Source organism: Tetrahymena thermophila (assembly GCF_000189635.1).
Source record: "Tetrahymena thermophila SB210 genomic scaffold scf_8254798, whole genome shotgun sequence".
NCBI lineage: Eukaryota > Ciliophora > Oligohymenophorea > Hymenostomatida > Tetrahymenidae > Tetrahymena > Tetrahymena thermophila.
The window spans coordinates 222,343-248,522 of record NW_002476554.1 but is presented as its reverse complement, the minus strand read 5'-3'; the positions used below and the strand labels follow the sequence as shown (position 1 = coordinate 248,522).

At 24.7% G+C, this 26,180-nt stretch overlaps 8 protein-coding genes across 8 annotated transcripts; 5 read left to right on the top strand and 3 right to left on the bottom strand. All coding sequences in view use genetic code 6, as the record gives it.

Moving 5' to 3' along the window:
- Nucleotides 1–1,816: 1,816 nt before the first annotated feature.
- On the top strand, nt 1,817–3,859 carry TTHERM_00170400 (cell surface immobilization antigen; the record flags this gene model as incomplete). Its single annotated transcript, XM_001008697.2, has 1 exon — nt 1,817–3,859. The coding sequence occupies one exon, from the start codon at nt 1,817–1,819 to the stop codon at nt 3,857–3,859; it is 2,043 nt and encodes a 680-aa protein (XP_001008697.2).
- Nucleotides 3,860–4,787: 928 nt separating this feature from the next.
- TTHERM_000170399 (cell surface immobilization antigen) lies at nt 4,788–5,990 on the top strand (the record flags this gene model as incomplete). The annotated part of the gene is made up of 1 exon (XM_012795787.1): nt 4,788–5,990. Exon 1 carries the CDS (start codon nt 4,815–4,817, stop codon nt 5,988–5,990), a length of 1,176 nt encoding a protein of 391 aa, XP_012651241.1. The 5' UTR covers nt 4,788–4,814.
- Nucleotides 5,991–6,645: 655 nt separating this feature from the next.
- Nucleotides 6,646–7,839, top strand: TTHERM_000170398 (cell surface immobilization antigen; the record flags this gene model as incomplete). The annotated part of the gene is made up of 1 exon (XM_012795786.1): nt 6,646–7,839. One exon carries the CDS (start codon nt 6,646–6,648, stop codon nt 7,837–7,839), a length of 1,194 nt encoding a protein of 397 aa, XP_012651240.1.
- A 772-nt stretch (nt 7,840–8,611) lies between these two features.
- Nucleotides 8,612–10,862, bottom strand: TTHERM_00170390 (hypothetical protein; the record flags this gene model as incomplete). Its single annotated transcript, XM_001008696.2, has 3 exons — nt 8,612–8,681; nt 8,836–9,127; nt 9,269–10,862. 3 exons carry the CDS (start codon nt 10,860–10,862, stop codon nt 8,612–8,614), a joined length of 1,956 nt encoding a protein of 651 aa, XP_001008696.2.
- Nucleotides 10,863–13,693: 2,831 nt separating this feature from the next.
- Nucleotides 13,694–14,602, bottom strand: TTHERM_000170389 (hypothetical protein; the record flags this gene model as incomplete). Its single annotated transcript, XM_012795785.1, has 1 exon — nt 13,694–14,602. One exon carries the CDS (start codon nt 14,600–14,602, stop codon nt 13,694–13,696), a length of 909 nt encoding a protein of 302 aa, XP_012651239.1.
- Nucleotides 14,603–18,659: 4,057 nt separating this feature from the next.
- Nucleotides 18,660–20,069, top strand: TTHERM_00170340 (cell surface immobilization antigen; the record flags this gene model as incomplete). The annotated part of the gene is made up of 1 exon (XM_001008694.1): nt 18,660–20,069. The coding sequence occupies one exon, from the start codon at nt 18,660–18,662 to the stop codon at nt 20,067–20,069; it is 1,410 nt and encodes a 469-aa protein (XP_001008694.1).
- A 1,401-nt stretch (nt 20,070–21,470) lies between these two features.
- Nucleotides 21,471–22,385, top strand: TTHERM_00170330 (cell surface immobilization antigen; the record flags this gene model as incomplete). Its single annotated transcript, XM_001008693.3, has 1 exon — nt 21,471–22,385. The coding sequence occupies one exon, from the start codon at nt 21,471–21,473 to the stop codon at nt 22,383–22,385; it is 915 nt and encodes a 304-aa protein (XP_001008693.1).
- A 641-nt stretch (nt 22,386–23,026) lies between these two features.
- On the bottom strand, nt 23,027–25,926 carry TTHERM_00170320 (6-phosphofructokinase; the record flags this gene model as incomplete). The annotated part of the gene is made up of 9 exons (XM_001008692.3): nt 23,027–23,231; nt 23,285–23,421; nt 23,486–23,809; nt 24,026–24,187; nt 24,254–24,624; nt 25,062–25,185; nt 25,494–25,621; nt 25,683–25,838; nt 25,902–25,926. The coding sequence occupies 9 exons, from the start codon at nt 25,924–25,926 to the stop codon at nt 23,027–23,029; spliced, it is 1,632 nt and encodes a 543-aa protein (XP_001008692.1).
- Nucleotides 25,927–26,180: the final 254 nt, after the last annotated feature.

Genomic DNA, 26,180 nt, shown 5'->3' with positions numbered 1-26,180 from the left:
AAACATAATTTTGATAAAGTTATGATACTAATTTAAAAGATTCTTTGATTTATAATTTCATTATTTGAAAGAAAAGATAATAAAAAAAGTATTCATTTCCTTATTTCTTATTATTTATTTTTGCAATCAAAAGAACTTAGTATAAAGCATAAGATTAAATAATGTAATCTTCTCAAACTAAAAAATCTGCAAATAATTAATTTTAATCACTAAAAATTATTTAATACCTTAAGTTTTTGAATAATATTTTTTGACGAATTAGAGCGCTTTCTGGTGAACAAAAAGTAAATAAATAAAATTTAAAGAATTCAATTCTATTATTTCTTTTATTTTCTTAATTTCTTCCTTGGCTTTTTTGAATTGATTTTTAAATACTTCTCATGATTATTTTCAATTAATAATTTGAATAAAAATTCATTTTTATTATTAATTGTAGAGAATTTTTAAATCTTAAAAGTAACTTATGGAATGAAACACTATTAAATTTATTCTGTTTATAAATTATTTATTTTTTTATAATAAATATCAGCTTATAATAAGTAATTTTTAAACCTTAATCAAATAAAGATTGAAAAAATTCTATTTTAAGATTTTCATTAATTTGAAGTAAATTTATTCAAATTTATGTTTTTTTATTTAGTAATTTTTATAATTTTATCTAAACTTAAAAAGAAGAAAATAATTCTTTAACAATAAACTAATTTAATATTTTCTTATTAATACAATCTAGATATTATTTTTAAAAGTAATTTTATTATTTTGGTTCATTTACTATATTTAATATTTATATATTATTGCTAAATTAATAGAACCCTATTTAAATTAATCAGTTAACTTTATGTTTTTTGAGCATTTTACTACTCTTGAATGTAAACTTGTTAGCTACTGAATATTTTGTTTTTTTTTCTATTTGAGCAGTATGAATCAAAACTTAATTAAATTCAGGCATATTAGATTATTTTTAACCAGTTAATGGAATAAAATACAAAGTAACTTATTTTTATTTAATAAAACAATCATATTCTTTTTTTAAGAAAACTTAATATTAAACAGCTCGATCTTAAACGGTTGAATTAAGTTCTTTTAATTTATGTTATCAAGTTTTTAAAGTGATAATTATATAATTAAAATATAAACAATTTTTAATTTCATGCTGTTTCTGGTCATAAAGTTTTTTTTATTCTCTTAAGTTAAGTAAATGGTTATTTACTAATTAATTTATTAATTTTGAGGTATTTAAAACTCTTTAAAAAACTGGAGAATTCTTTTGAAATCTAATTTAAAAGAGCTTTGATAATATCTTAATTTTAAATAATTAGACTTAGTTAAATTTAATTAGTAAGTCGAATTTATATACTATCCATTATTGCCAAAAGAAATTTATTAATTTAATTAATTTAGTCAAAATTTGTGGCAGATTTAATTAATTTTGATTATTATTACTAAAGTTCAGGTAATTAAAGAAAAGATAATATCCAATTCAAATAATACTAAAGATACGCCATAAATTTAATTCTAATGTATTTGCCATAGAAAAATTGAACTTCTACAAAAATATGAGACTACTTTATTCAAAATAAGAATTAGAGCCCACTAAACATATTTTATTCCTTAAAAAAGTAGCCAGTATAAAATACAAGTATCTTTTCTAAATGTTAGTGAATCTGTGTATTTTTGACTTGAAATTATTCTTTTGAATTTACTTTTACTTTTAATGTAAATCAAATATTGATTATTGAGAAGTTTATAATTAATTAATATTCAAAAAATTTGTTAAAACTCAAAAAAAAAAAAAAACTTGATAAAATTTTTATAGATGATTAAAAGTATAATAGTCTTATTTATTTTCAAATTAATTTAAGTTTATTCAGCTATTACTCCTGGCGCTAATGTAAATTGTAATAATGACGCTACATGTTCTAGCTGCTCTGCAGTATCAGCACCATTTTAATGGTCTCCTTCTAGTGGATTATGCAGAATATCAGATTGTGCTGCAGGAAATATTCCTACAACTGGTTTATCAGATTTATTTTGCACAAGCTGTGCTGCTCTCACTAATGGAAGTTATGCAAATTTAGCTGGTAGTTTATGTATTAATACTCCTTCTTCATGTTCTAATTTCTCAGGAACTTGGACTGATGCGTAGTGCCAATTATGTTCTTCTACATATTATGCTAATTTTTAAGGAACAAAATGTGTGGCTATTAGTTAATCTTGTACCTCATCAAGTAATATGACTGATCAAATTTGTAATCTTTGTTATGGAGGCGTAGGAAAAATATATGCCTCTTATGATTAAACAAAATGTGTGAACTCCTCTTAATCTTGTTTTTCAAATTCTGGATTGAAAGATAGCGATTGTTAAATATGCAATAAAACAAGTAGCTCTTATGCTTCTTCTGATTTAACAAAATGTGTAAGCTCCAGTTAACCTTGTAATTCAGTTTCAGGATGGACCGATTCTGATTGTAATTTATGTTCTCCAAGCACATTTGCAAATGCAGCAAAAACTAAATGCGTTAGTTCATCTTAATCTTGTATTTCGGTATCAGGATGGACCGATAGTGACTGTTAAGTATGTTATTCATCTACATATTTTGCATCGGGAGATGGTAGTTCATGCGTTTAATCAGGTGTCTCTTGCAGTTCGAGTTCTGGTTGGACTGATTCTGCTTGTGGAAAATGCTATTCTGGTACAAAAAAAATATATGCTTCTAAAGATGGTACTAGTTGTGTAGCTTCTTCGATAAGCTGTAATTCTAATTCAGGCTGGACTGATAATGATTGCGCTTTGTGTAACCCTTCTTCATCTTTTGCAGCTATTGGAGGAAGTAAATGTGTTTCCTCCTCATAATCTTGTAGTTCTAACTCAGGTTGGAGTGACTAAGATTGTTTGTTATGCTCCCCTTCTAGCCCTTTTTCAAATATCGACGGAACAAAATGTGTACCTTCTACTATTTCATGCACCTCTGGATCTGGATGGGACGACAAAAATTGCAGTTTATGCAACCCATCTACTCCATATGCTACTGCTGATAAAACAAATTGTGTAAATTCTACTATTTCTTGTAATTCTAATTCTGGCTGGACAGATTAAAACTGTGATTTATGTTATCCCTCTTAACCTTATGCAACTGCAAATGGAAGTAGTTGTGTTGCATCTTCCTAATCATGTAGCTCAACGTCTAACTGGAGTGATGCTGATTGTATATTATGCACCCCTAATAAACCTTATGCTTCTGGAGATGCAAATAGTTGTGTAGCAGCTTCTTAATCATGTAATTCTATCTCTGGATGGACTGATGCAAATTGTAAATTATGTACTCCTTCTTAGCCTTTTGAAACTACTGATGGTACTGCTTGCGTTGATTCAAGCTAATCTTGTAATGCAAAATCTAATTGGACTGATAAAGACTGTGCTTTATGCAGCCCGTCTACTCCATATGCAAATTCAAAATAAACAGGTTGTGTAGATCCTTCAATTTAATGTATAGGCAGGGATCCTAACCAAGCTGCCTAAGTATGGACAGATAGTGATTGCGCTGCCTGTTACTAAACTGGCTATAGGGCTTAGTCTGATGGTTCTTCTTGCGTTAATTGTAGTGCCACTTCAGGTATGACTAATGCTGCTTGTGGACTTTGTTACGGAACAGATGATGGGGATAATTAATATGCAAATGCTTAAGGCGCCTGTGTTTCTGTAGATTGTACTTAAAAAAGTGGATGGGTTGATTAAGATTGTTCTACTTGTAACTCAGCTACTCCATATGCCTCGAATGATGGTAGTTCATGTTATGCAACAACTAATTCAAAAATACTTACTTTCTCATTAATATTCTTATATTACTTACTAATTTGATTTTAAAAACATTGAAATATATTTCTTTTTTATCTAAAAAATTTTATTATCACTGATTTATGTTTATTTTGTATATAAAAATTAAAAAAATCACAAAAAACTCAAAATATCTATAAAAAATTATATTCAATAAAAATGAATAATATTCAATTTATTTAAACTAAATTTAATAATTAAAGCTTAATTGAGTTTGATACATTTAATAGATAATATTAAAATTAATTATTTTTACTACATTAAGATTTTTTCATGAGTTAAAAAATGTTTCTGAATCTATTAAATATGGAGAGGTTTTGATACCTTATTTCTTTAATAGGGATATTTTAAAAAATCATTTAAATTTTAAAAATATATTACAAATAAAATAAATTTTAAAATTATATAATTTACATTTTCTAAGTATCTAAATATTAATGGATTTAAGGTAAATGTGAAATAATTTAAATAATATAATAGTATTTAATTGTCTATACTAAAATTAATTTATTTTAGAAATGAAAAATGCCTCACTATCAATAATATTTATTTCTTTTATCTCTAATCTATTCCTAAAAATATTTAATCAATTTTAAAAAGTTATAGCAGAAATTTAGAAGCTTATAAAAATGATTTTTCTATTAAATTGATAGATTAAAATAAAAATATTTGCAAAGAAGCTGAAAAATAATTAAAGTAATTAAATTGAGGAATACTTCAAATAGAGGCCATTTCTAATTTTAAATGAAGCAATTTTGGATCAATTATATATTGATTCTGTTAGTAATTAATTTAAATTTTCCAATTAAAAGAAAATCAATAAATAAATAGCGTGAATTAAAGCTCATTTTAAACAAATCTCTCTAAAAAAGTAAATTTGTGTAGAAAAATTTTCCACACTTGAAATTAAAAAAAATTATTGATAAGTAATTTAATTAATAATAATTATCTAATATTTAAGTTTTTTTTCAAAATAGTTATGATTTATTAGGTTATAATATTTTCAGCTTTTATACTCTTATCTGCTGCATAGCTTGGAGCTTTAGTTAATTGTCCGACATAAGATTGCAATAGTTGCGATTCCTTTACGGGATTTTTATGGCAAAGTGGAGGTAGTGGTTAATGTTAAATCGTTGATTGCTCTTCAGGAAGCTTTCCAAAATAGAATTTAAGTGATTAATTTTGTGGTTCTTGCTCTTCAAATGCGCATTATGCTAATCAGAATGGAACTTAATGTATTCAAATATAATAATCTTGTAGCTCTAATTCAAATTTAACAGATAATATATGCAGTTTATGCAATAGTTAAACGCCATATGCAAGTAGTGATTAAACTAAATGCATAAATTCTACAGCTTCTTGTAGTTCTACTTCTGGATGGACTGATTCTAATTGTATTTTATGCAATCCTTAAAAACCTTTTGCTTCACTTAGTGGTTTTAGTTGTGTTGATTCAAGTATATCTTGTAGCTCTTCTTCAGGCTGGAGCGATGCCGATTGTGCAAAATGTAGTCCTTCTTCTCCATATAGTAATCAATTAAAGACTAATTGCGTAGCATCAACTTAAACATGTAGCTCGGCCTCAAACTGGACTGATTATAACTGTAATCTTTGTAATCCTTCTAAGCCATATGCAGCTACAGATAAGAACAGCTGTGTTGCTTCTACGATTTCATGCAGTTCAGTTAATGGATGGAATGATAGCAACTGTTAACTATGTTCTCCATCAGCACCATATTCAAATATATATTAAACAGGATGCGTTAATTCTAGCATTAAATGCGTTGGTAGAGATTCAACAAAAGCTAATTAAGTATGGACAGATAATGATTGCGTTTAATGCTATGCTGCTGGTTATAAAGCAAGTAAAGATGGATATTAATGTGTTGATTGCAATGCAACGACTGGTATGAATAATTCTTAATGTGCTCTTTGTAACGGAACTGGTCAAGGAGCTAATTAATATGCTAATTCTTAAGGAGTATGCGTTGCTGTAAATTGTGATTAATAATCTGGATGGGTTGATTCTGACTGTGCTACATGCAATTAGGCTACTCCTTTTGCATCTTAAAATGGAAGTTCTTGCAATACAACAACTAATTCTCAAATATTGATTATATTTATATTTATAAAGTTTATTTTCTTACTATTGTGAATCAAAAATCTAAGTTTACATTTTTATGATACTGTAAACAGTTTTTCTACTTTCCTAGATTTTGTTTTCCCCAAATTTATCCTCCATTTTTAAAAAAAATTATGGCTATTTAACTTTTACATAAAAAAATAAGTGGATGATAGGAATTATAGTAGTTTAAATGATATTAAGCAAAAAATTTTACTTTAAACTGTAATCTTGAAAGGGAATATTGGAGATATAATTTATTTAAATATGTTTAGCAAATGCCAGATTATTAAAAAATCAATTAAATAGTATTTAGTAAAAAGATAAATGAAAAAAAAAGCTAATAAAATCATTCATTCATATTTTATCTCAAAATACTGTTAATTTTAACATAATTTTTTTAAAAATAAAAACAGAAAAATAAGATAAAAGAATATTAAGAATTGGTTTATAAAGTATAATTTTGTTTTCACTTTATTATATTATGAAAGAAAATTTCCAATTGATTTTAAATTTAAATAGAAAAATGGATTAGATTTTCTATCATAAAGTAAATCAACAATAAATATGAATTATTTTTTATAAAAAAAAGAAGAAATTTACTAACAATATTAATTATATTAATGTAATTTAAACAACTTTTTTGAATTAGTTAATTTTTTAGATTATAAGGATTAGAAAGTTTATTATGAGTAGGCTTATTATTTTACTGCTTTTACTTACTTTCCATTAATGCAAATAATTAGGTTAAAATGTTATTTGTTCATAGCCTGGTGTTTGCACTGATTAAAGCTGTGGAACCTTTAGCGGATTTTAATGGTAATAGAGTACGGGTAATTATTGTTAAATTTAGGATTGTAGTTCAACTGCATTTCCTTCATCTGGTTTAACTGATTAATTATGTGGTTCTTGTCCTCCTATTACTTAAGCAATTTATGCTAATTCTCTAGGTACTTCTTGTGTAGCTTCACCTATTCCATGCAGTTCAACTTAAGGTTTAACAGATTAAATATGTAAATTGTGTAATTCTCAAAAACCTTTTGCTAATTCAAATGGAACCTCTTGTATTGCTTCAACATAATCGTGTAGCTCTAATTCAAACTGGACTGATCAAAATTGTAGTCTATGTTTTTAAAATAAACCATATGCAAACATAAATGGAACAGCTTGTGTTGCTTCTACAATACCATGTAAATCTTCTTCTGGTTGGACTGATTTTAATTGTAATTTATGCAATCCTAGTACCCCTATTGCTAGTTCAAATGGAAAAAAATGCATAGCTTCTACTATTTCATGTAGTTCTACTTCAGGTTGGACAGATGCAAATTGTATTTTATGCAATTCAAGCACTCCTTATGCAGCTGCCGATGGAAAAAGCTGTGTGGCTTCAACGATATCTTGCAGTTCAAATTAAGGATGGACTGATAATAATTGTTTTTTATGCAATCCATCAACTCCATTTGCAAACATAGCTTAAACAGCTTGTGTAAATTCTTCATATTAATGCATAGGAAGGAAATTTAATTTACCACAATAAAAATGGACTGATGATGATTGCGCTAGCTGTTATAGCTTTTCTTATATTTCAAAATAGGATGGATCTGGATGTTTGAATTGCTATGCGCTTTCAGGTATGACTGATAATGATTGCAAACTTTGCAATGGCTCATATGATGGTGAAAACTCATATGCTAATGCTCTTGGAGCTTGTGTATCTATAAATTGCTCTTAAACAAGTGGATGGGTGACAAGCGATTGTACTATGTGCAATCCTGCTACTCCTATGCCTTCATCTGATGGAACAATGTGTGTGTCTGTTACAAGTTCTTAGATTATAAAATTGTATTTATTATTTTTTATTTTAATATTTTTGATAGATTGATAAATCTTTTAAAGAAAAAATGTCTATTTATTAATAAGTAATATTTTATAGAAGATTTAATTATTTTTTTATGTTAAATTTCATTTATTTTAATTTTAGTAAATTAAGAAATAATTTTATTCAATAATCTTACTTTTATGTTAAAATTTGATTGATCTAATAATTATTTTGTTTCTTTAATTTATAACTTTCAGTTCATCCTCATACTATAAAACCTCATTTTGTTGAAGAATTATAAATATTTTTTAAAAATTAAAGGAGTTTTTTTTATAATAATTTGTTCAAAACATAAAATTTTTTAAAATTTAGCCAAAAAATATATATAATCACAATAATAAATAAAATATTTTAAAAAAAGAGTTAAATCTATTTCAAGTAGTTGAATAAAAAATTAATTATTTGTGAATAAAAATGGAAGTTTTTCTCAAAAAAACTACAAAATATTAAATAACATAAAACTATCAATTCTATTCTAAGTAATGTTTGATAGATACTAATCTTTTTAGCTTCTTAAAAGCATTAATTATTTTTGTTTATGGACATATTTTACTTGAGGTAATTAAAGTGTTTATTCTATTTGGGTTATTCTAAAGCTAATTTTTAATTTCTTTCAAGTAATCTTAATTTTCAGTCAAATAGTTAATTTATAAAGATAATAGAGTCTATTTACTTTTTAAATCAAAGTAATCGGCTTAAGATTTAAGGTTTTAGAATACTTATTTGCATTTTTATAATTAAATAATTAGTTTGGTCACTTTTTTTTAAGTATTTATCATTTTAAGAAATACTTAATTAGCTATTTCACAAGGACAATAAGATTAATATGTGAAGTCTAATTGCTTCTAAATTATAAAATTGTAGTAAACTATACTACTATAAAAAATTACAGCTTATTTATCTAATTTTTCTTTAATAAATTATTCTGAGCAATCAAAACAAAAATATTAGCAGCTTTAAAGTCTGATTTTTCTTTTTATTAATGTATCTTATACGTACAAAGCATCTATAATTTAAACTATTTACTCTTTTAAAAGTGACAAAGACTCTTCATTAATATTAAATGTTCTTAAGTATTATTCTATACAAAATAATATTTTATCTAAATTGGTTTATTTAGGGATATCGATATTAGAAAAAAGGTGAACTGGAGTTGTCTTTAAATTTTTGAATAAACCACCTGAATTTGATGTAAGGTTATCTGTGATATTAGAGTTAGAAAACATATTTGAATATTTAGAATTTTATATGTTTATATTTTAGAATAATCCACTTTATTAATCTATTTCATCTTTTTTTGTGCAAAAATTGATATTTTTTAAAAAAGATAAATTAATATCTTTTTTTGTGCAAAAATTGATATTTTTTAAAAAAGATAAATTAATATCTTTTAAAATAAATAAATTGATATCTTTTAAAATAAATATATCACATAATTCTTAATTAGATTTTAAAGTCTATATTAAATTTGGAATTTGATCTAATTAAGGATTATTGACACAGATTCCAATGTGTGAAGCATTTTAAATTGAAGGTTTAATTAAAATACTTTCAGGCAATTAAAATTTTCTCTTGAAATCTATCATTTTTTCATAAGCTTTGAAGGATGAGATAATTTATTAAAAGTATATCTGATTGTCACTTTTGTTTAGACTTTAAAAATATTTTTCAACTAAATCTATTACAACCTAATCTATTTTCTGTTTTGGAACATCAATCTAAATGGTTATTTTTTTTAAGATTTATTATATTCCTTAAATTATACACTTATACTAAATTTTATAATTATAATCAGGACTTAACTGAAAAGAGTTTTGAAAGAAAAGATATCCACTTAAGTATATTTATTACTCTCCTAATTATTTAGTAGAAATTTATATATCTCCGATTAAGCTAAGCTAACTTTTAATTTGTACTGTATTTATCAATTGAGAATATAATTTTATTTATTTTTCTAAATCAGATTCCCTAATACGTGGAAGATTTTCCCAAAGAACATTAAAATCGAAGATTGCTACAATAAAAATATCTTAGTTAATCTAAATTATTTCATATTTTTATATATTAGAGTAAATTTAGTTCTCATTTAGTTTTATCATAACTTAGTCAATTGTTTCTTTCTTTTTAATGGCTTCCTCCATCGATTAAAATCTTTCAATAACAAAATCTATGTAATTTTGATTTTCTTATTATGCTTGAAAAGTTAAAATATTGGAATCAATAAAAAGAGGGGTAAACTAACTGAAGCCATTTTAATTTACTATCAAGTATTTTATTATTTCAGAGTAAAGGTGTGCATATTTGTTTTCACTTTTCAATAAAAATTCAGAAAAGGTATTCTTGTGAAACAAAATTTCTTCAGATCTTATTTTTTAAGTTGACTATTTTGGATGTTATTTGAAATCTAAGTATTGTTTCTCATAAATCCCATACTTGAAAGGGTCTATAGCAAATAATTTAATACTAAATTGCTCATCTATATTTTTTTAAAGCGCATGTTATATCTATGTCTATGGTGTAAATTCTTCATAAATTGATTTACCATATATTTTTTAAACTATGTTTTCCATATTGAACTTTAAAAATGAACTTTTAAACTCATTCCATTCATCTTCATCGCTTGTAAAATCAAAATACTCGTATTCAATCAAGTAAAAAAATTAATTATTATCTAAGTAATATGAATCATATACTCTCAATACATTAGGATCCAGCATGCTCTAACTAAATTTAGTATGTTTAATTAATTTATCAATGAAATTAGTTTCTTTCCCATCATCAACAAAAATTTCTATGCATTTTTTTTTATCTTCTTTTTTATCGAAAATTTTAAATTAAAGAAGTTGATGGTAGTTTATCTTCATATATTAATCATAATTATCTGACATTATTAATCTTTATCCTATATAATTAGGATCTACTTCAAAATCACTTTTCTTTTTTTCTAAAGCTTCAATTAATAAAAAATTGATAGCTTTAGGATATTTAGAAATTTGTCTTAAATTTTGTTCTAATATTTTACTCATATTTGTTTTTTTTTAATCTATTTAAATTAATTTAATTATATTAACATTATAAATTTTGTGCCTATTTAACCCTTTATGGTGGGGTAGTTTTTATATTTTTATAGATTCTTTGATATAAAATTAAACCTTTTATCAATAAATTTTTATTAACCTAGCCATTTCTATTGTGCTAACTCCCCGGCAAAAATTAATTAATAAAAAATCAGAGATTTATTTGATTTCATTAATTCCCTCTATTTAGATATAATATAAAATTGATCAGAATCAAACATAATTCAATATAGAAAATTAAAATTAAATTTTCTCAATATTTTAAAATGATGTCATTTAGTAAAATAATATGCTATATTTAAATGGTTTCAAATTTGAATAGTAGGTAATTAGCATTTATTTATAAATTTAATTGTTTATTAAAGAAACTTTTCTTAATAATCAATCTAATTATATGATTATTCATAAAAAATTATTTATTTTGTGAAGACAAAAATCGTTTTTCTTATTTGTGAGATAAAATATTTAAAAAATGAAATAAAATTTAAATAACGAAATCATATCAAAATTTAGAACAGGGTTTATCTTAATTATTATTTAATCAAAAATCATTCTTGATTTATTTTTAATTTAATAAGAATTATTGATGTTTAATACTTGCTTATTCTCTGAAATTTTCTGATATTTCACAATAAATAAATAAAGATATTTTGTTTTGTTAGTAAAAATGTAATATTAAATCTTGTTAACACTTTTTCTAATTACATTTTAACGGAATAATTATTTTTTATAATATAAAATAAATTTGAATAAATTTAAAGCTTTTTAATGATTTTAATAAATAAAAAAAATTTGGGGTCGTCCGAGAATCGAACCCGGGACCTCTCGTACCCTAAACGAGAATCATGCCACTAGACCAACAACCCTTAATCGATACTTTTTCTAATATAAAAAATTTTGTAATTGATTTAAATATAATAATAGAGAGACTGACTATAAATAAATACATGTAAACTTATTAATGAATTATTAATATTTATAAAAAAATTAAAACTCAATTTCATACAATTTTTATTAAAGTAAAGAATTAATCTAAACAAAAGAAAAATATAATTCAACACTTTTAAATGATTGATCGTTTAAAACTAAAAACATTATTACTAGCTTGGTAAGATAAAAATTAAGGCCACATTGTTTATTATATAATTAAAAAATAAATATAATTCTTCTATTTTGTTACAAAGTATCACATTTTTTAAATATTATCCATTTTTATTCTTTAATTTTTGATTTAATTTGTTTTTATATAAAAAAGAATGTTCATTTCCTGTAAAATTAAGTCCTATATTAATTTAATTAACTTTAAATGATTTACTTTTTTGTAAATTAGCAATTAACATCTTTTAAAATATTTATAATAAAGCTATTTACTAACTTATCTTCAAATTAAATAAATACTACGTTAAATAATTAACAAATAAAATATTTCATTTTGTAAAAAAAAATTAGATATTTTTAAATAAGAAATATTCACTTTGATGTAAAAATTATTTAAAAGTGTATTTAATTTAAATAGAGAATAAATAAAAAAAATGAAAAAATTGGGGTCGTCCGAGAATCGAACCCGGGACCTCTCGTACCCTAAACGAGAATCATGCCACTAGACCAACAACCCTTAATCAATAGTTTTGTTTATATAAAAATTTTGTAATTGATAAAAACAGCTATTACTAATGAGTTAGTACTCTTCATTATAAAAAATACAGAATCATTATCAAAACTAAGTAAACATTTTTTATTTTGTGCGAATAAATTGATAATAAGAAAATCGAAAATATTAAAAAAAATAATTTACCATATTTATAGCTCATGTTGGATTTAATAAAATTGAAATTTTATATTAATTTAAATTAAAAATATATTGCAAAATTTCATTCAAAAATCTAGTCATATGGATATGAATGACTAAATTAATGAATTGCATTTATTATAATTAAAAGTTTAGCTAAACTAAGTAGAAATAAGAAATATTCAAAAAGTAATTCAATTTGATTATATAAAAATATATAATAGAAAATGATACAATTAGCCTAGTAATGGAATATAATGTAGTAGGCTATTGGGCATTATCTGAAATAAAAATTTTTAGTTCTCAAATAGTAGAAAAATAATGATGTATTTTGGAATTTACAGTATAGTTTTTTCAAAAAAAATTGAACTAAGAGTATTATTTTATAAAAGAAATCTATTTATTTATTGACTTGAAAACACCATCATATTATTATTAATTATTCTATAAAAAGCTTATTTAGATATTAATTCAGGTTTAAATTGAAAGTAAATAAAAATAAAAAAACGTCATCACATAAACCTTTTCATTTTTCAAAACACATATTTTAATACTGATTTCTACTTTAAAATCTTAGCTGTATTTATTTACATATTTTATAATTTTAATTTAAATAAAAAAAATAAATATTAATTATTTCTCTAAAAAAATGAAAATGTATTTAAAAGTACTAGTTTTTTCTCTTGCATCAGTCTGTATAGTAAATGCATCAATAAGAGGTAGGGATGTAAATTGTTCTACTGGTTCTGTTTGTGTATCATCAGATTGTCCAACTTATATTGGTGGCTCGTGGTACACTGAATCAAATAGTTGTTATATTTAAGATTGTAGTGCTATTACTAGTCTACCTTCCCCTTATACAGACCTTTATTGTGGAACTTGCCCTACAGATTATTAGTTAATCACCCCAGTTTAGGTATATGCAAATACTGCTGGGGTAGCTTGTGTTGCAGCTTCTACAACCTGTGGAAATAGCAGAACTGCATAGTGGTCAGATACTGATTGCGGCTTATGTAACGGAACTTCTTCTGGTAATCCATATATGCAAATATATCAAAAAATAAATGCGTAGCATCTTCAGCTAGCTGCGGACCTACTAGACCTTCGACTTCTAAATGGACAGATAGCGACTGCGGTTTATGTAATGGCGCCTCATCTAGTGCTTAATACGCTAATACAGCAGGAACATAATGTGTATCTTCTTCAGCTAGTTTTGGAGCAAGTAGACCTTCAACCTCTAAATGGACAGATAAAGATTGTGGTTTATGCAATGGTACCTCCACTGGCAGTGCATAATACGCTAATTTATCTGGAAGTTAATGTGTAGCTTCATCAGACAGCTGTGGTGCAAGTAGGTCTTCTACTTCTAAATGGACAGATGGTGATTGTGGTTTATGTAACGGTACCTCCTCTGGTAGTGCTTAATATGCTAATTAAGCAGGAAGTTAATGTATAGCTTCCTCAGCTAGTTGTGGGGCAAGTAGACCTTCAACATCTTTATGGACAGATGGTGACTGTGGCTTATGTAATGGTACATCTTCTGGTAGTTAATAATATGCTAATTCAGCTGGAAGTAACTGTGTTGCTTCATCAGCAAGTTGTGTAGCTAGTAGACCTTCAACGACTTTGTGGATAGACTCTGACTGTGGAATTTGTAATGGTACTTCTGCTAATAGTGCCTAATATGCTAATACAGCTGGAAGTAAATGTGTAGCTTCATCTGCAAGTTGTGGGGCTAGTAGGCCTTCTACATCTTTGTGGACTGACTCTGACTGTGCTTTATGTAATGGTACTGCTTCTGGTAGCAACCAATATGCAAACCCAAGCAAAAATGCATGCTAATCTACAAGTTCTTCACCTAATAATTCAACAAATAACTCATCTTTACTAATATGCTCATTTTTGCTTTTTTTTAATTTCTTTTTCTGAAGTTTTTATTAACTTATAGTTATATTTCATTTGTAACTAAATAAATGTGTTTTTAGTTGTATCTAATAGAATAGAACTTTTTTTAAATTACTTTTATTTAATTCTTTTCAATTTGATGTTTAATGTTTAAAAATTGATTTAAATTAGATAAGAACCTACATCATTTAATAAATGAGCAAAGTCATTTTATAAAATTTATTTTTTTGTTTGTTTGTTTGTTTAATATATCTTTTTTTACAGAGTAAAATTATTTTAAGTAGATTATAAAAATTAATAAAATTTTCCCTATTTAATTGAATTTGAATTGATTAAATTAAATGTATAATAACTAGATAGATAGATAGAGTAAAAATGGTCTAAAGCGACCACTGTATCAATAAAATTTTAGTCAAATTAATAAGATGAAAACATAAACAAAATTTGAAATAAATACTTTTTTATTACTTTTCTATCTACAACAAGGGAGCTATCTTATTATAAGGGTGATTACAATTTATAAAAACAATCAAAATTAAAACTAAACTAAATTAAATTAATATTTAACAGACTCTTTAGTAAATTTAAAATATTAAAAGAGATAATTTTGGCAAAATAGTTAACACTTTTTCTAATTAAATTTTAAAGGAGTAATTATTTTTTTAATATAAAATAGCTTTGAATAAATTTAAAGCGTTTTAATGATTTTAAAAAATAAAAAAAATTTGGGGTCGTCCGAGAATCGAACCCGGGACCTCTCGTACCCTAAACGAGAATCATGCCACTAGACCAACAACCCTTAATCGATTCTTTTTTTTATACAAAAATTTTCTATGATTAAAATGAATACTTGCGAGACTGACTATTAATTCCTTGAAACTTGTTAATAAACTATTACTATTAATAAAATAAAAACTTAATTTCATACAAATTATTAGATCATTTAGTAAATCTAAACAAAACAAAATCATAAATAATCCTTTAAAACTAAAATATATTATTTCTTGCTTGATAAGCTAAAATTTCAGGCCGATCACATTGTATATTCTATAATTTAATAAAAAAATAATTTTTCTATTTTGTATTTGATATCAAAAGATAATATTTTTTATATTTTTTATATTTTTTCCATTTTTATTATTTTTGATTGAAATTGCTTTAATATAAAGAATGTGCATTTCATATAAAATCAAGTCCTCTAATAACTTAATTTTAACTTATTTATTATTTTGTAAATTTGCAATAAAAATCTTTTAAAATATTAAAAATAAAAATATTAACTAACTTCATCAACCCTAAATCAATAGGTTTGTTGATATAAAATTTTGTAATTGATAAAAGCAGCTATTATCAATGAATTCATTCTCTTTATTATAAAAATATAGAATCATAATCAAAACTAAGTCAAAATTTTATACTTTTGTATACAAAATTCTTAATTAGTCATAAGAAAATGTAAATATTGTAAAAATAAATTATTTATTATCTATAAGGTCTCAATTAGGATTTAATAGTTACCTTTGCTCTTTTCTAGTTATTTAAATAAAAAATAATTGCAAAATACCATTCAAAAAATATAGTCATTAGGATATGACTAAATTAATGAATGATATTTATTTTAAATGATTGATCTAAATTTAATTAAATAATGTGATTAGCTGAGTTAAGTAGAAATAAGAAATATCCATAAAATAATTAAATTTGATTGCATAAAAATATATAATAGAAAATGATAAGCAGGGTCATAATTATTTTTACTTAGGTAGGTCCTGGGGTAGTCCTTTATAATAACAAAATTTTTTGCTAAAATTTGTGAATTAAAAGTAGCAAGTTAGATGATAAATTATGGTAGTTGTTTCTTATTACAAAATTTTTGAATAAATTAATTAAAAAATTTAGTTTTAGTGTTATTGAGTCATACTGTATTATCAAATAAACACAAATCTAAATGTAGACTCATAATTTCTTTAATCAACAAAAAAAGTGTAATCTAATTTTCTTTGATTACAATAATAAATAATTAAAAAACAACTAAAACTAAAAAAGTTTTTTTAGAAGAACTTCAGGTCAAATTATATTTTAATTTTTATATAATTTTAAAAACAGGCAAATTATCTTTGCTTGTTTGACTCTTGCTTGCTTGTTTCAGTTATAAAAATGAAATTTTAAAAGCAAAAATTTATGGATAAATTAAAGTTAAAAATTTTGTATTATGTTTATATTACATAAATATCAAAAAGGTTACAAAAATAAATCATAAAGAAATTAATAGTCGTTTCTTATTACATAATTTTTGAATAAATTAATTGAAAAATTACGTTTTAGCAGTATTCAGTCATACTGTATTCAAATAATCACAATTTTATTGATAAATACTAATAATTTTGTTAATCAATAAAAATAGTGTAATCTAATTTTTTTTGATTACAATATTATCAATATTATATAATTAAATATCATCTAAAACTAAAAAAGTTTTTTTACAAGAAATTTAGATCAAATGATTTATTATTTTTTATATAATTTTTAAAACAGGAAAATCATGTTTGTGTGTTTAAATACTTGCTTCAGTAATAAAAATTAATTTTAAAAGTAAAAACTATGAATAAATTTAAAGTAAACATTTTGAATTAAGTATTTTTTACATTATTATCAAAAGAAAAGGTTGTTGCTTACAAAAATCATGGGAGATAAATTAATAGTTGCTTTCTGTAACATAATGTTTTAATAAATTAATTAAGTAAATAATTGTGTTTTAACTTTATTCATTAATTTTTTATTTATTACCAGAATTTAAATTCAATCTAATAATTTTACTTTATTAATTCATAAAAATAGTGTAATCTAATTTGATTACAATATTAAAAATTAATTAATTAAAAAGCTTCAAAAACTAAAAAGCTTTTTACAATAAATTCAGATCAAATGATTTATTTTTTTTTTTACATTATTTGAAAAAGCAAAATTATGTTCATTTGTTTGAATGATTTTTACTTGTTTATTTGTTTGACAGATTGTTTATTTGCTTGCTTGTTTGATTAGTCAAAATGAAATTTAAAAAGCAAAAAAAAAGTTTTGAAAAATTAAATGAAAATTATTTTGTGGAATTTTACATTTCTAATAATAAAAAAAATAATTTATTTTATGTTTAACATATGTAAAAAATAAAATGAATTTATTGATAAGATATTAAAATAACAACAATTTATAAATTTTAGTATGTAACAATTTCAATACACGCGGCATAAACATTTCAAGTAACAATCTGATTTTAATAACTCTATTAAAATATTAAAAATAAGAATACGTTTATTTTCCTTATAAAAAATACTAAAGTATTTTTCACTAAATAAGCCAAATAAATCATGAACGCTTGACTTAGACTATTTTTAATATTTATAACACTTTTTTAAATAAAAATATTTAGTTATAAATAATAGGATAGCAAATATATTTTCTTGTATTTAAAACTTATCTAAATAAAAAATAAAGTAAATTCTTCATTTAATTGTAAGCACATATAAAACAATCTTATATAATTAAGTATTTATCAGAAAATATCTTTTCAAATTTTTTAAAGGTTCCTTAATTAATTTTTTAATCTAATAAAGAAATATTCAAATAACTGTAGATCCTCGTTATAGAAAAGAAAAAATCATTAAACGCTTCCTCTAAAAAATTTTGTTATAAATATAAAAAGCTTGAATTATCAAATACTAGAAAAGTAATGAATTATTTGGGGGCTTACAGTATATTTTTTTTAAAAAAATTGAGCTATGAGTATTTTAATAAAGAATTCCATTTGTTTATTTTATTGACCTCAAAATCTTTTCATATAAGCATAAATTTTTCTATAATAAGTTAATTTAGATAATAATTCTGGTTTAAAGTGAAACTAAATTATTAAAAAACAAATATCACCATATTAATTTATCCATCTTTTAAAACTCATATTTTCATCATAATTTTACTTTAAAAACTTAGCTGTATTTCCTTATTTTATAATTATAATTTAAATTAATAAAAATATATAAATTATTTCTTAAATACAAATGAAAAGTTATTTAAAAGTACTAGTCTCTTCTCTTGCATTAGTCTCTATAGTAAACGCTACTACAGGTAAATTAGTAAATTGTTCTCCTACTGATACTTGTGTCACAACAGATTGCCCAAATTATGCTGGTGGTTCATGGTCAAGTGATCCAAGTTCAAATAGATGTTTCATTTCTAATTGTGAAGCTATTACTACTCCACCTTCCCCTTTAACTGACCTTTATTGTGGAACTTGTCCTCCAGATATTGGGTCAGCTGGAGCTTAGAAATATGCAAATACTTCTGGGGGAGCTTGTGTAGCAGCTACAGCATCCTGCGGAATTCATAGATCTAGTATATGGACAGATAATGATTGCGGTATATGTAACGGAACATCTCAAGGTAATGCATAATATGCAAACAGTTCAAGATCAAAATGTGTAGCTCCTTCAGATAGCTGTGGAGGTAACAGAAAGGTTGCTTCTAAATGGACAGATAATGACTGCAATTTATGTAATAGCCCCGCCTCTACTGCTATATATGCTAATCCAGCAGGAGATAGATGTGTAGCTTCTTCAGCTAGTTGTGGAGCAAGTAGACCTTCAACTACTAAATGGACAGATAAAGATTGTGGTATATGCAATGGTACCTCTGCTGGCAACGCATAATACGCTAATTCTTCAGGAACTTAATGCGTAGCTTCATCAGATAGTTGCGGCGGAAGTAGAGCTTCTAGTTCTAAATGGACAGATGGTGATTGCAGTTTATGTAATGGTACTTCCCCTGGTAGTGCTTCATTTTCTAATCCAACTGGCAGTTAATGTATAGCTACATCAGCTAGTTGTGGTGCAAGTAGACCTTCGACTTCTTTATGGACAGATAACGACTGTGGTTTATGTAATGGCACATCTTCTGGTAGTTAATAATATGCTAATACATCTGGAACTAGCTGTGTTGCTTCAACAGCAAGTTGCGGAGCTAGTAGACCTTCAACCTCTGTGTTCACAGACTCCGATTGTGGTATTTGTAATGGTACATCTCCTAATAGTGCCTAATATGCTAATACAGCTGGAAATAAATGTGTAGCTTCATCTGCAAGTTGCGGGGCTAGTAGACCTGCTTCAACTTTGTGGACAGACTCTGACTGCGCTTTATGTAATGGTACATCTGCTAATAGTGCCTAATATGTTAATACAGCTGGAAATAAATGTGTAGCTTCATCTGCAAGTTGCGGGGCTAGTAGACCTGCTTCTACTTTGTGGACAGACTCAGACTGCGCTTTATGTAATGGTACTACTCCTGGTAGCAACTAATATGCAAACCCAAGCAAAAAGGCATGCTAATCTACAATTCCTCCACCTACTAATTCATATAATAACTCATCTATATTAATATGCTCATTTTTGCTTTTTGTTAACTTCTTTTTCTGAAGTTTTTATTAACTTTTAACTGTATTTCTTTTGTAACTAAATAAATGTGTTTTTAGTTGTATCAAATAGTAAAGAACTTTTTTTAAATTGCTCATTTAATCAGCAGTAAAGTCATTTTAGAAAATTTATTTTGTTTGTTTGATAGATCATTTTTTACAGAGTAAAATAATTTTAAGTTGATAATAACAATTCATAAAATTAGCCCAATTTTTAAAGGATTCATTATTTAACCATTTATTTAATTGAAATTGAATTGATTAAATAAAAATGTAATTATAGCTGTTCCTGGTTTTAAAATATTAATATTTAAATAACTAAATGGCCGTTTACATATTTTTTTTTCTTTTTTAAATCAGAATTTATCAGATATACCTTTACTTAAAAAAACCAACAGAGTATTTTAATTAAAGTATTTAAATTGAAAAAATAGAAACAAAAAAAAAGATTTAAATTCATGTTTCATTCAAAAATACTTGACTTGAACAGCAAAATCTTCTATTTTTTGCTAAGAGTGTTTCGAAATAGTAAAAAAAAAGTTTTCTTTATTTTGATTAATTTTCGTAATCATTTTAAAATCAAATATAAAGAAAATAATTAATTAAGATTTATAACAAAAAAAATAATCATAGTTAATATAATAAAAACTTGAAATATCACAAATCATGATATTATGAAAGGTTGGTGATTTTCAAATGCAGGAATAGCTATACTAAATAAATATATTGATTAAAAACTGTCTAAAGCAATCTAAATCAACAGCAATACAAACAAAAATTTTAGTCAAATTAATGAGATTAAAATATTATCAAGGTATTATATAAATATTTTTTATTACTTTTCTGCTTACAATAAGTGAACTATCTTATTACTAAGGTGATCAAAAACTTAATTTTGAATATAGATAGATATATATATATATATATATATATAGAGAGAGAGAGAGAGAGAGAATAAGTTGAATGTAACAAGTATTATACTATATTTATAAGTTTATAAAAACTATGAAAAATAAATCTAAAGTAGATTAAAATTTTATTAAATCTTTGGTATATTTAAGATATTAAAATAGATAATTTTGACAGAACTATTTATTTATTTATTTACTTACTTTTTTTTGTTTGTTTGTTTGGCTCATATTTAATAGAAAGACTTTGTAGATAAATTAGATTTCATATGGGTTGGAATAAGTTAATTCTTTGTATAAATTTTGGTCAGTCGTTGATAGACTTAAATCAAAATAGATAATTAATTCGGTAGAGCTGAAATCATAACGCAATTATAAAGTCATAGAAAAAACAATTAATTTGTAAACTTAAAAGAAATTCATCATAAATTAATTATTGACTGATTCAAACATACATATTAAACTAAAGAAAGTTAGCTCTGATCAAAGTAAAACAAATGTTTTACATAAATATTTTATTAGTCTACTTAATCTTGATTAAGTATATTAAGTCTACATAGCCTGGACTAGATGTAAATTGCTCTGCAAATGGATAAACTTGCTAATTAGGTGACTGTCCATACGTTTTTCCTTTTGTTTGGATTAATGATAATTAATCCTGCTAAATACAGGATTGCTCTGCTTAAACATTTCCAGCGAATGGTTTGACAGATTTATTTTGTGCAAGTTGTCCACCAGATATTTTAACTACAAAATCATAAAAATATAGCAATGTTGATGGAACTTAATGTATTGCTTCATCAGCAACATGTGGTAATTAAAGATTGCCAAATACATGGTCAGATAAAGATTGCTAATTATGTTATTCGAGTAGCTATTATGCAACTACAGATAAATCTAAATGTGTAAAATCATAAGCAACATGCAGTTAAAATAGAGCTGCAAATACTTGGAATGATTCTGATTGTTCTTTATGTTCTCCTAGTACTCCATATGCCAATGTGAACTTAAGTAAATGTGTAAATTCTTCTACTACATGTGGTACTAAAAGAAGTACAAGTAATTTATGGAGTGATGATGAGTGTAAACTTTGTTATGATGATGGATATAAGGCTTCACTTAATCTATAAAGCTGCTTAAACTGTAAAGCTACTTCTAATTTAACAGATAAAATTTGTAGTTAATGTAATGGAGGAAATGATGGCGAGCTATAATATGCAAATTCTGAAGGAACTGCCTGTGTAGCCATAGATTGTGAAAAGGGGGAAAATTGGACCAACGCTGATTGTATAATTTGCAATCCTAAGGCGCCGTATGCTTCTAACGATAAAAGTATTTGTATTTCAGTTACCTTTAGTGGTTTCTTTGGTTTGAACTACATAATTATTTATCTATTATACCTATTTATATGAATAATGATTTAATTCATACTGTTTTTTACTGTTCTTATAGAATTCTAATTTGCACTTAAAATGTAAAAAATGCACTCATCTACAATCACAAAAACTAACTAAAGAAGTTTATTAAAAAAATCTTCTAATTAAATGTAAATAATTCTTATATAGAAAATGTTAAATCTATGCAGTTTTTGTTCTTTATTTATTTGACTCACTAAGTTTTTACAGGTTTAGAATCTATTTTTTATATAAATTAATTTTTAGAAATAGTTCGATTTAACTAAAAAGGTTCGAAAGTATTTATTTAGAAAACTTTTAAATTATGTTTATTTATTGTTAATATCTTTCGGGTAATTTTATTATATTATTTCAAATATATAATCAAGGTATTTTAAATTTTTTAAAAGAATCACTTGCCATTCGTTGTATTGGCTCAACAACTCATTTAAAAATAAAATTAGCAATATTAAATTTTGGGAGAATTAATTTATATTTTATCTCTTGCAAAATAAACAAAATATTTTATTAAAAAAAGAAGTAAAGATTCTCTAAAAATTACAAAAAGGAAAACACTTTTAAAATTTAAGCAATTTTTACAGTAAATAATAAATTATTTGCTTTAATTCTAAAATTAAATTATAAATTTATTTTTTTGATCAATTTTCTTTCTTTAAAAAGGAGGGTTAGCCAGTAGATGCAAGAAGTCTCTACCAAGCTCTATCTTCTGCCTTGATTCTTCTTCCAGATCCTTCTTTACAGATTTCGTCTAATGGAATATAACACAAACGGTTATTAACATGACCAACAGTGAATCCAGTAAAGCCTGCCATAGCACCATGGACTGCATTTTAAGCAAGTTATCTTTTAAAATTAAAGTTTTAATTATTTTTTTATTATTTTAATTTATCACTTACGTGCACATTTTTCTGTCCAAAGCATTAGCTGGTACAGTTCTAATCATGTATGTGGGATTAATGTATTTAAGAGTGACTTCCATTCCTTTCTTTTTACCGTAATCTACAATTTCCTTCTATAAGAAAGCACCAATGTCCTATTTATTTTAAAAAAGATATTCAAATAAATATCACTCTTTTTTCTCTAAATTTTATTTTTACATTTAACTTGGCATTTCCTGAAGCATCCTTTTCACCAGTGTTAGCAAATTGTGCATCTAAAACTGCTTCACCAGCACCTTCAGCAACTACAACAATACAATTTCTTTTGGATAATAATCTTTGATAGACGTATTCTAACACACCTTCCTCACCGTAAAGATTAAACTTGAATTCAGGTACTAAGCAAACATGAGCATCTCTTGAAGCATTAGTTGCCTCCATAGCAATAAAACCTGCATATCTACCCATAAGTCTGACAAGACCAACACCATATTCAGCACAGTGAGCTTCAACATGAGCAGATTAGATTGCCTTAACAGCTTCCTATTTTAATTAATTAATTAATTAAAATTATAAGTTTATATTTTCATTTTTTAATTTTCTTTTTCAAAATTTGCTATATTTTAAAGTAAGTAAATCAACCTATTTAATTAAATTCCTAAATGCTATTTAAAATAATACTGAAAATGTAAATAAATCTACCTAAATTTCTTTTTATATGGAGCTAAAAATAACTCAAATAATTAAATAAATTTTTACCTCAACTGAAGTTTCAAAACCGAAAGATTTATCTATAATTGGAATATCGTTATCAATAGTTTTTGGAATACCTACGATACTAATATTGAGTTTTCTGCTTCTAACTTCGTTAAAAAGAGCTTAAATACCTCTATGAGTACCGTCACCACCTAAGCAGTAAACCTAAAATCATTTTATTAAAATTTGAATATTTAAAAAAAGTGCCTTTTATCAAAAAATATAATTTACATGAGTGATACCATGCTTAACTAAATTATCAACAATTTTATCTTTATCAAAACCACCTCTAGAGCTACCCAAAACAGTACCACCAAGTCTTTATATTTCCTTAACATCCTTGACAGTAAGTTCTTACCAGTCATATTAGTAGAAACCCTTATATCCGTATTTAATACCATAGATAGTTCTTACACCGTAATTGAAGTATAAACACATGAATATTTCTCTAATAACAACATTCAAACCAGGGCATAAACCACCACAGGTTACGATGGCAGCCTTAACCTATTAAGGATTAAAGTAATTGTGCTTTCTAGGACCAGCACGAACGTATCTCTTAGATTAATCTAAGCTCTGGTTCTTACCAATAACAGCGTCAGCTATTTATTATTCAAAATATTTTAATATAATTCTATCACAATTGTTTATAAAATTAATTATAATTTTTATATCTAATATAACAAAATAGTATTTATTTTATTTCAAGTTTATCTATAAAACATTTATATTATTTATCTCAACGAGTCTTTTAGCATCAAAAATAGCTATGGACTTATTTATTATTGATAGGTAGGTATTGTTTAAACAGAGTAATCTCAATTATCATGTAAGGAATATTTAATAATTAGGTTTGCTCTAAATAGAATCTGATATAATTTATGCATCTTTATTCGAGTTTATTTACTTATTTAATTAACTTAGATTTGATTTATTGATTTAAAAAACTCTATTTTTTTTTGTTTGTATTTTTTTCTATAAAATGGCTGAAAGGTAAATTTTGAAAGTTTTCTAATAGGAATTGAATATCTTTGATTACATAATACGTATGAGCCAGTGTAAACGAATGCAGTGTCTGGAAGGAAACCACCACCACCAAAGACTTCTCTGTAATTGTTTTCACCATAAAGGGGAGATAGATGGCATGGAATTTCATCTTGAGGCTTTATATTAATTTAAAAGTAAAATTGAAAGTGGCATTAAAATAATATTTTATAAAATAATTCATAGATAAGCTAATAGCTGATATACATTAAAATTTATTTATTAAACTTTCATAGTGCTGGCTTAACTAGTTATGCATTATATTTAAAGAAGTTTTATTAATTTGTAGCATTTTATGTGCATCGTGATAATGTGGGATATTATTAAGAGTCACAGTTTGGTTGTTGCGACTTAAAATTATTTAATCAAATTTTAATGCATTGTTAAAATTAACTAAAAAATGATGCTAAAAAAGACAAAGTATTACGACTTCAATGATCAAGTTAGGAACCTTTAAAATATTGCAAGTTCTACTTTCAAGATTCTTAACTTCTTCCATGAGAGTGTTGCTAGCATTAAGAATTTCTTTAGGGATAGTGTTATCAGTTTGATGCACTATTTGAAGTTATTTATAAAACAAATGTAAGAAATGCTAATTTGTTAATTCAAATTTTACAGAAAACTGTTCTTTGCTTCTTGACTTCCTTTCTTTTGACTGTTTTAAGGCTTCCCTTTCTTTCAACTTTTTCTTCTTCAGTATTGAATTACTTCAACAATAATGAAGTAATTAATCCAGAGCCTAATGCTAATCCGGCTACGAAAAACTTGTTATCTAAATATAAAAATGTATTAGCCTTAGTAAGAAGATAATTTCAAAGTGAAATATCTAATTTACCTGTTAAACTCTTTTACAAATCCATATTTATTTATCTTTAGGTCTAAATCTTTTTATATAAACGATGATGATATCTTGATATTTAGTTAGATTTAATAGTCTTATTTTTATTTTATTTATTTATTACTATTTATTGGCTTCTTTGCTTTCTTTGATTTAAATAAAATAATAAAATAAAGGTTATCTATCTATCTAATTATTTTTTTTGTTCGCATTCATTATAACATACAGTATCACAAAGCAAAGAATTCTATGTTAAACTTAGTAAAATTTCATTCA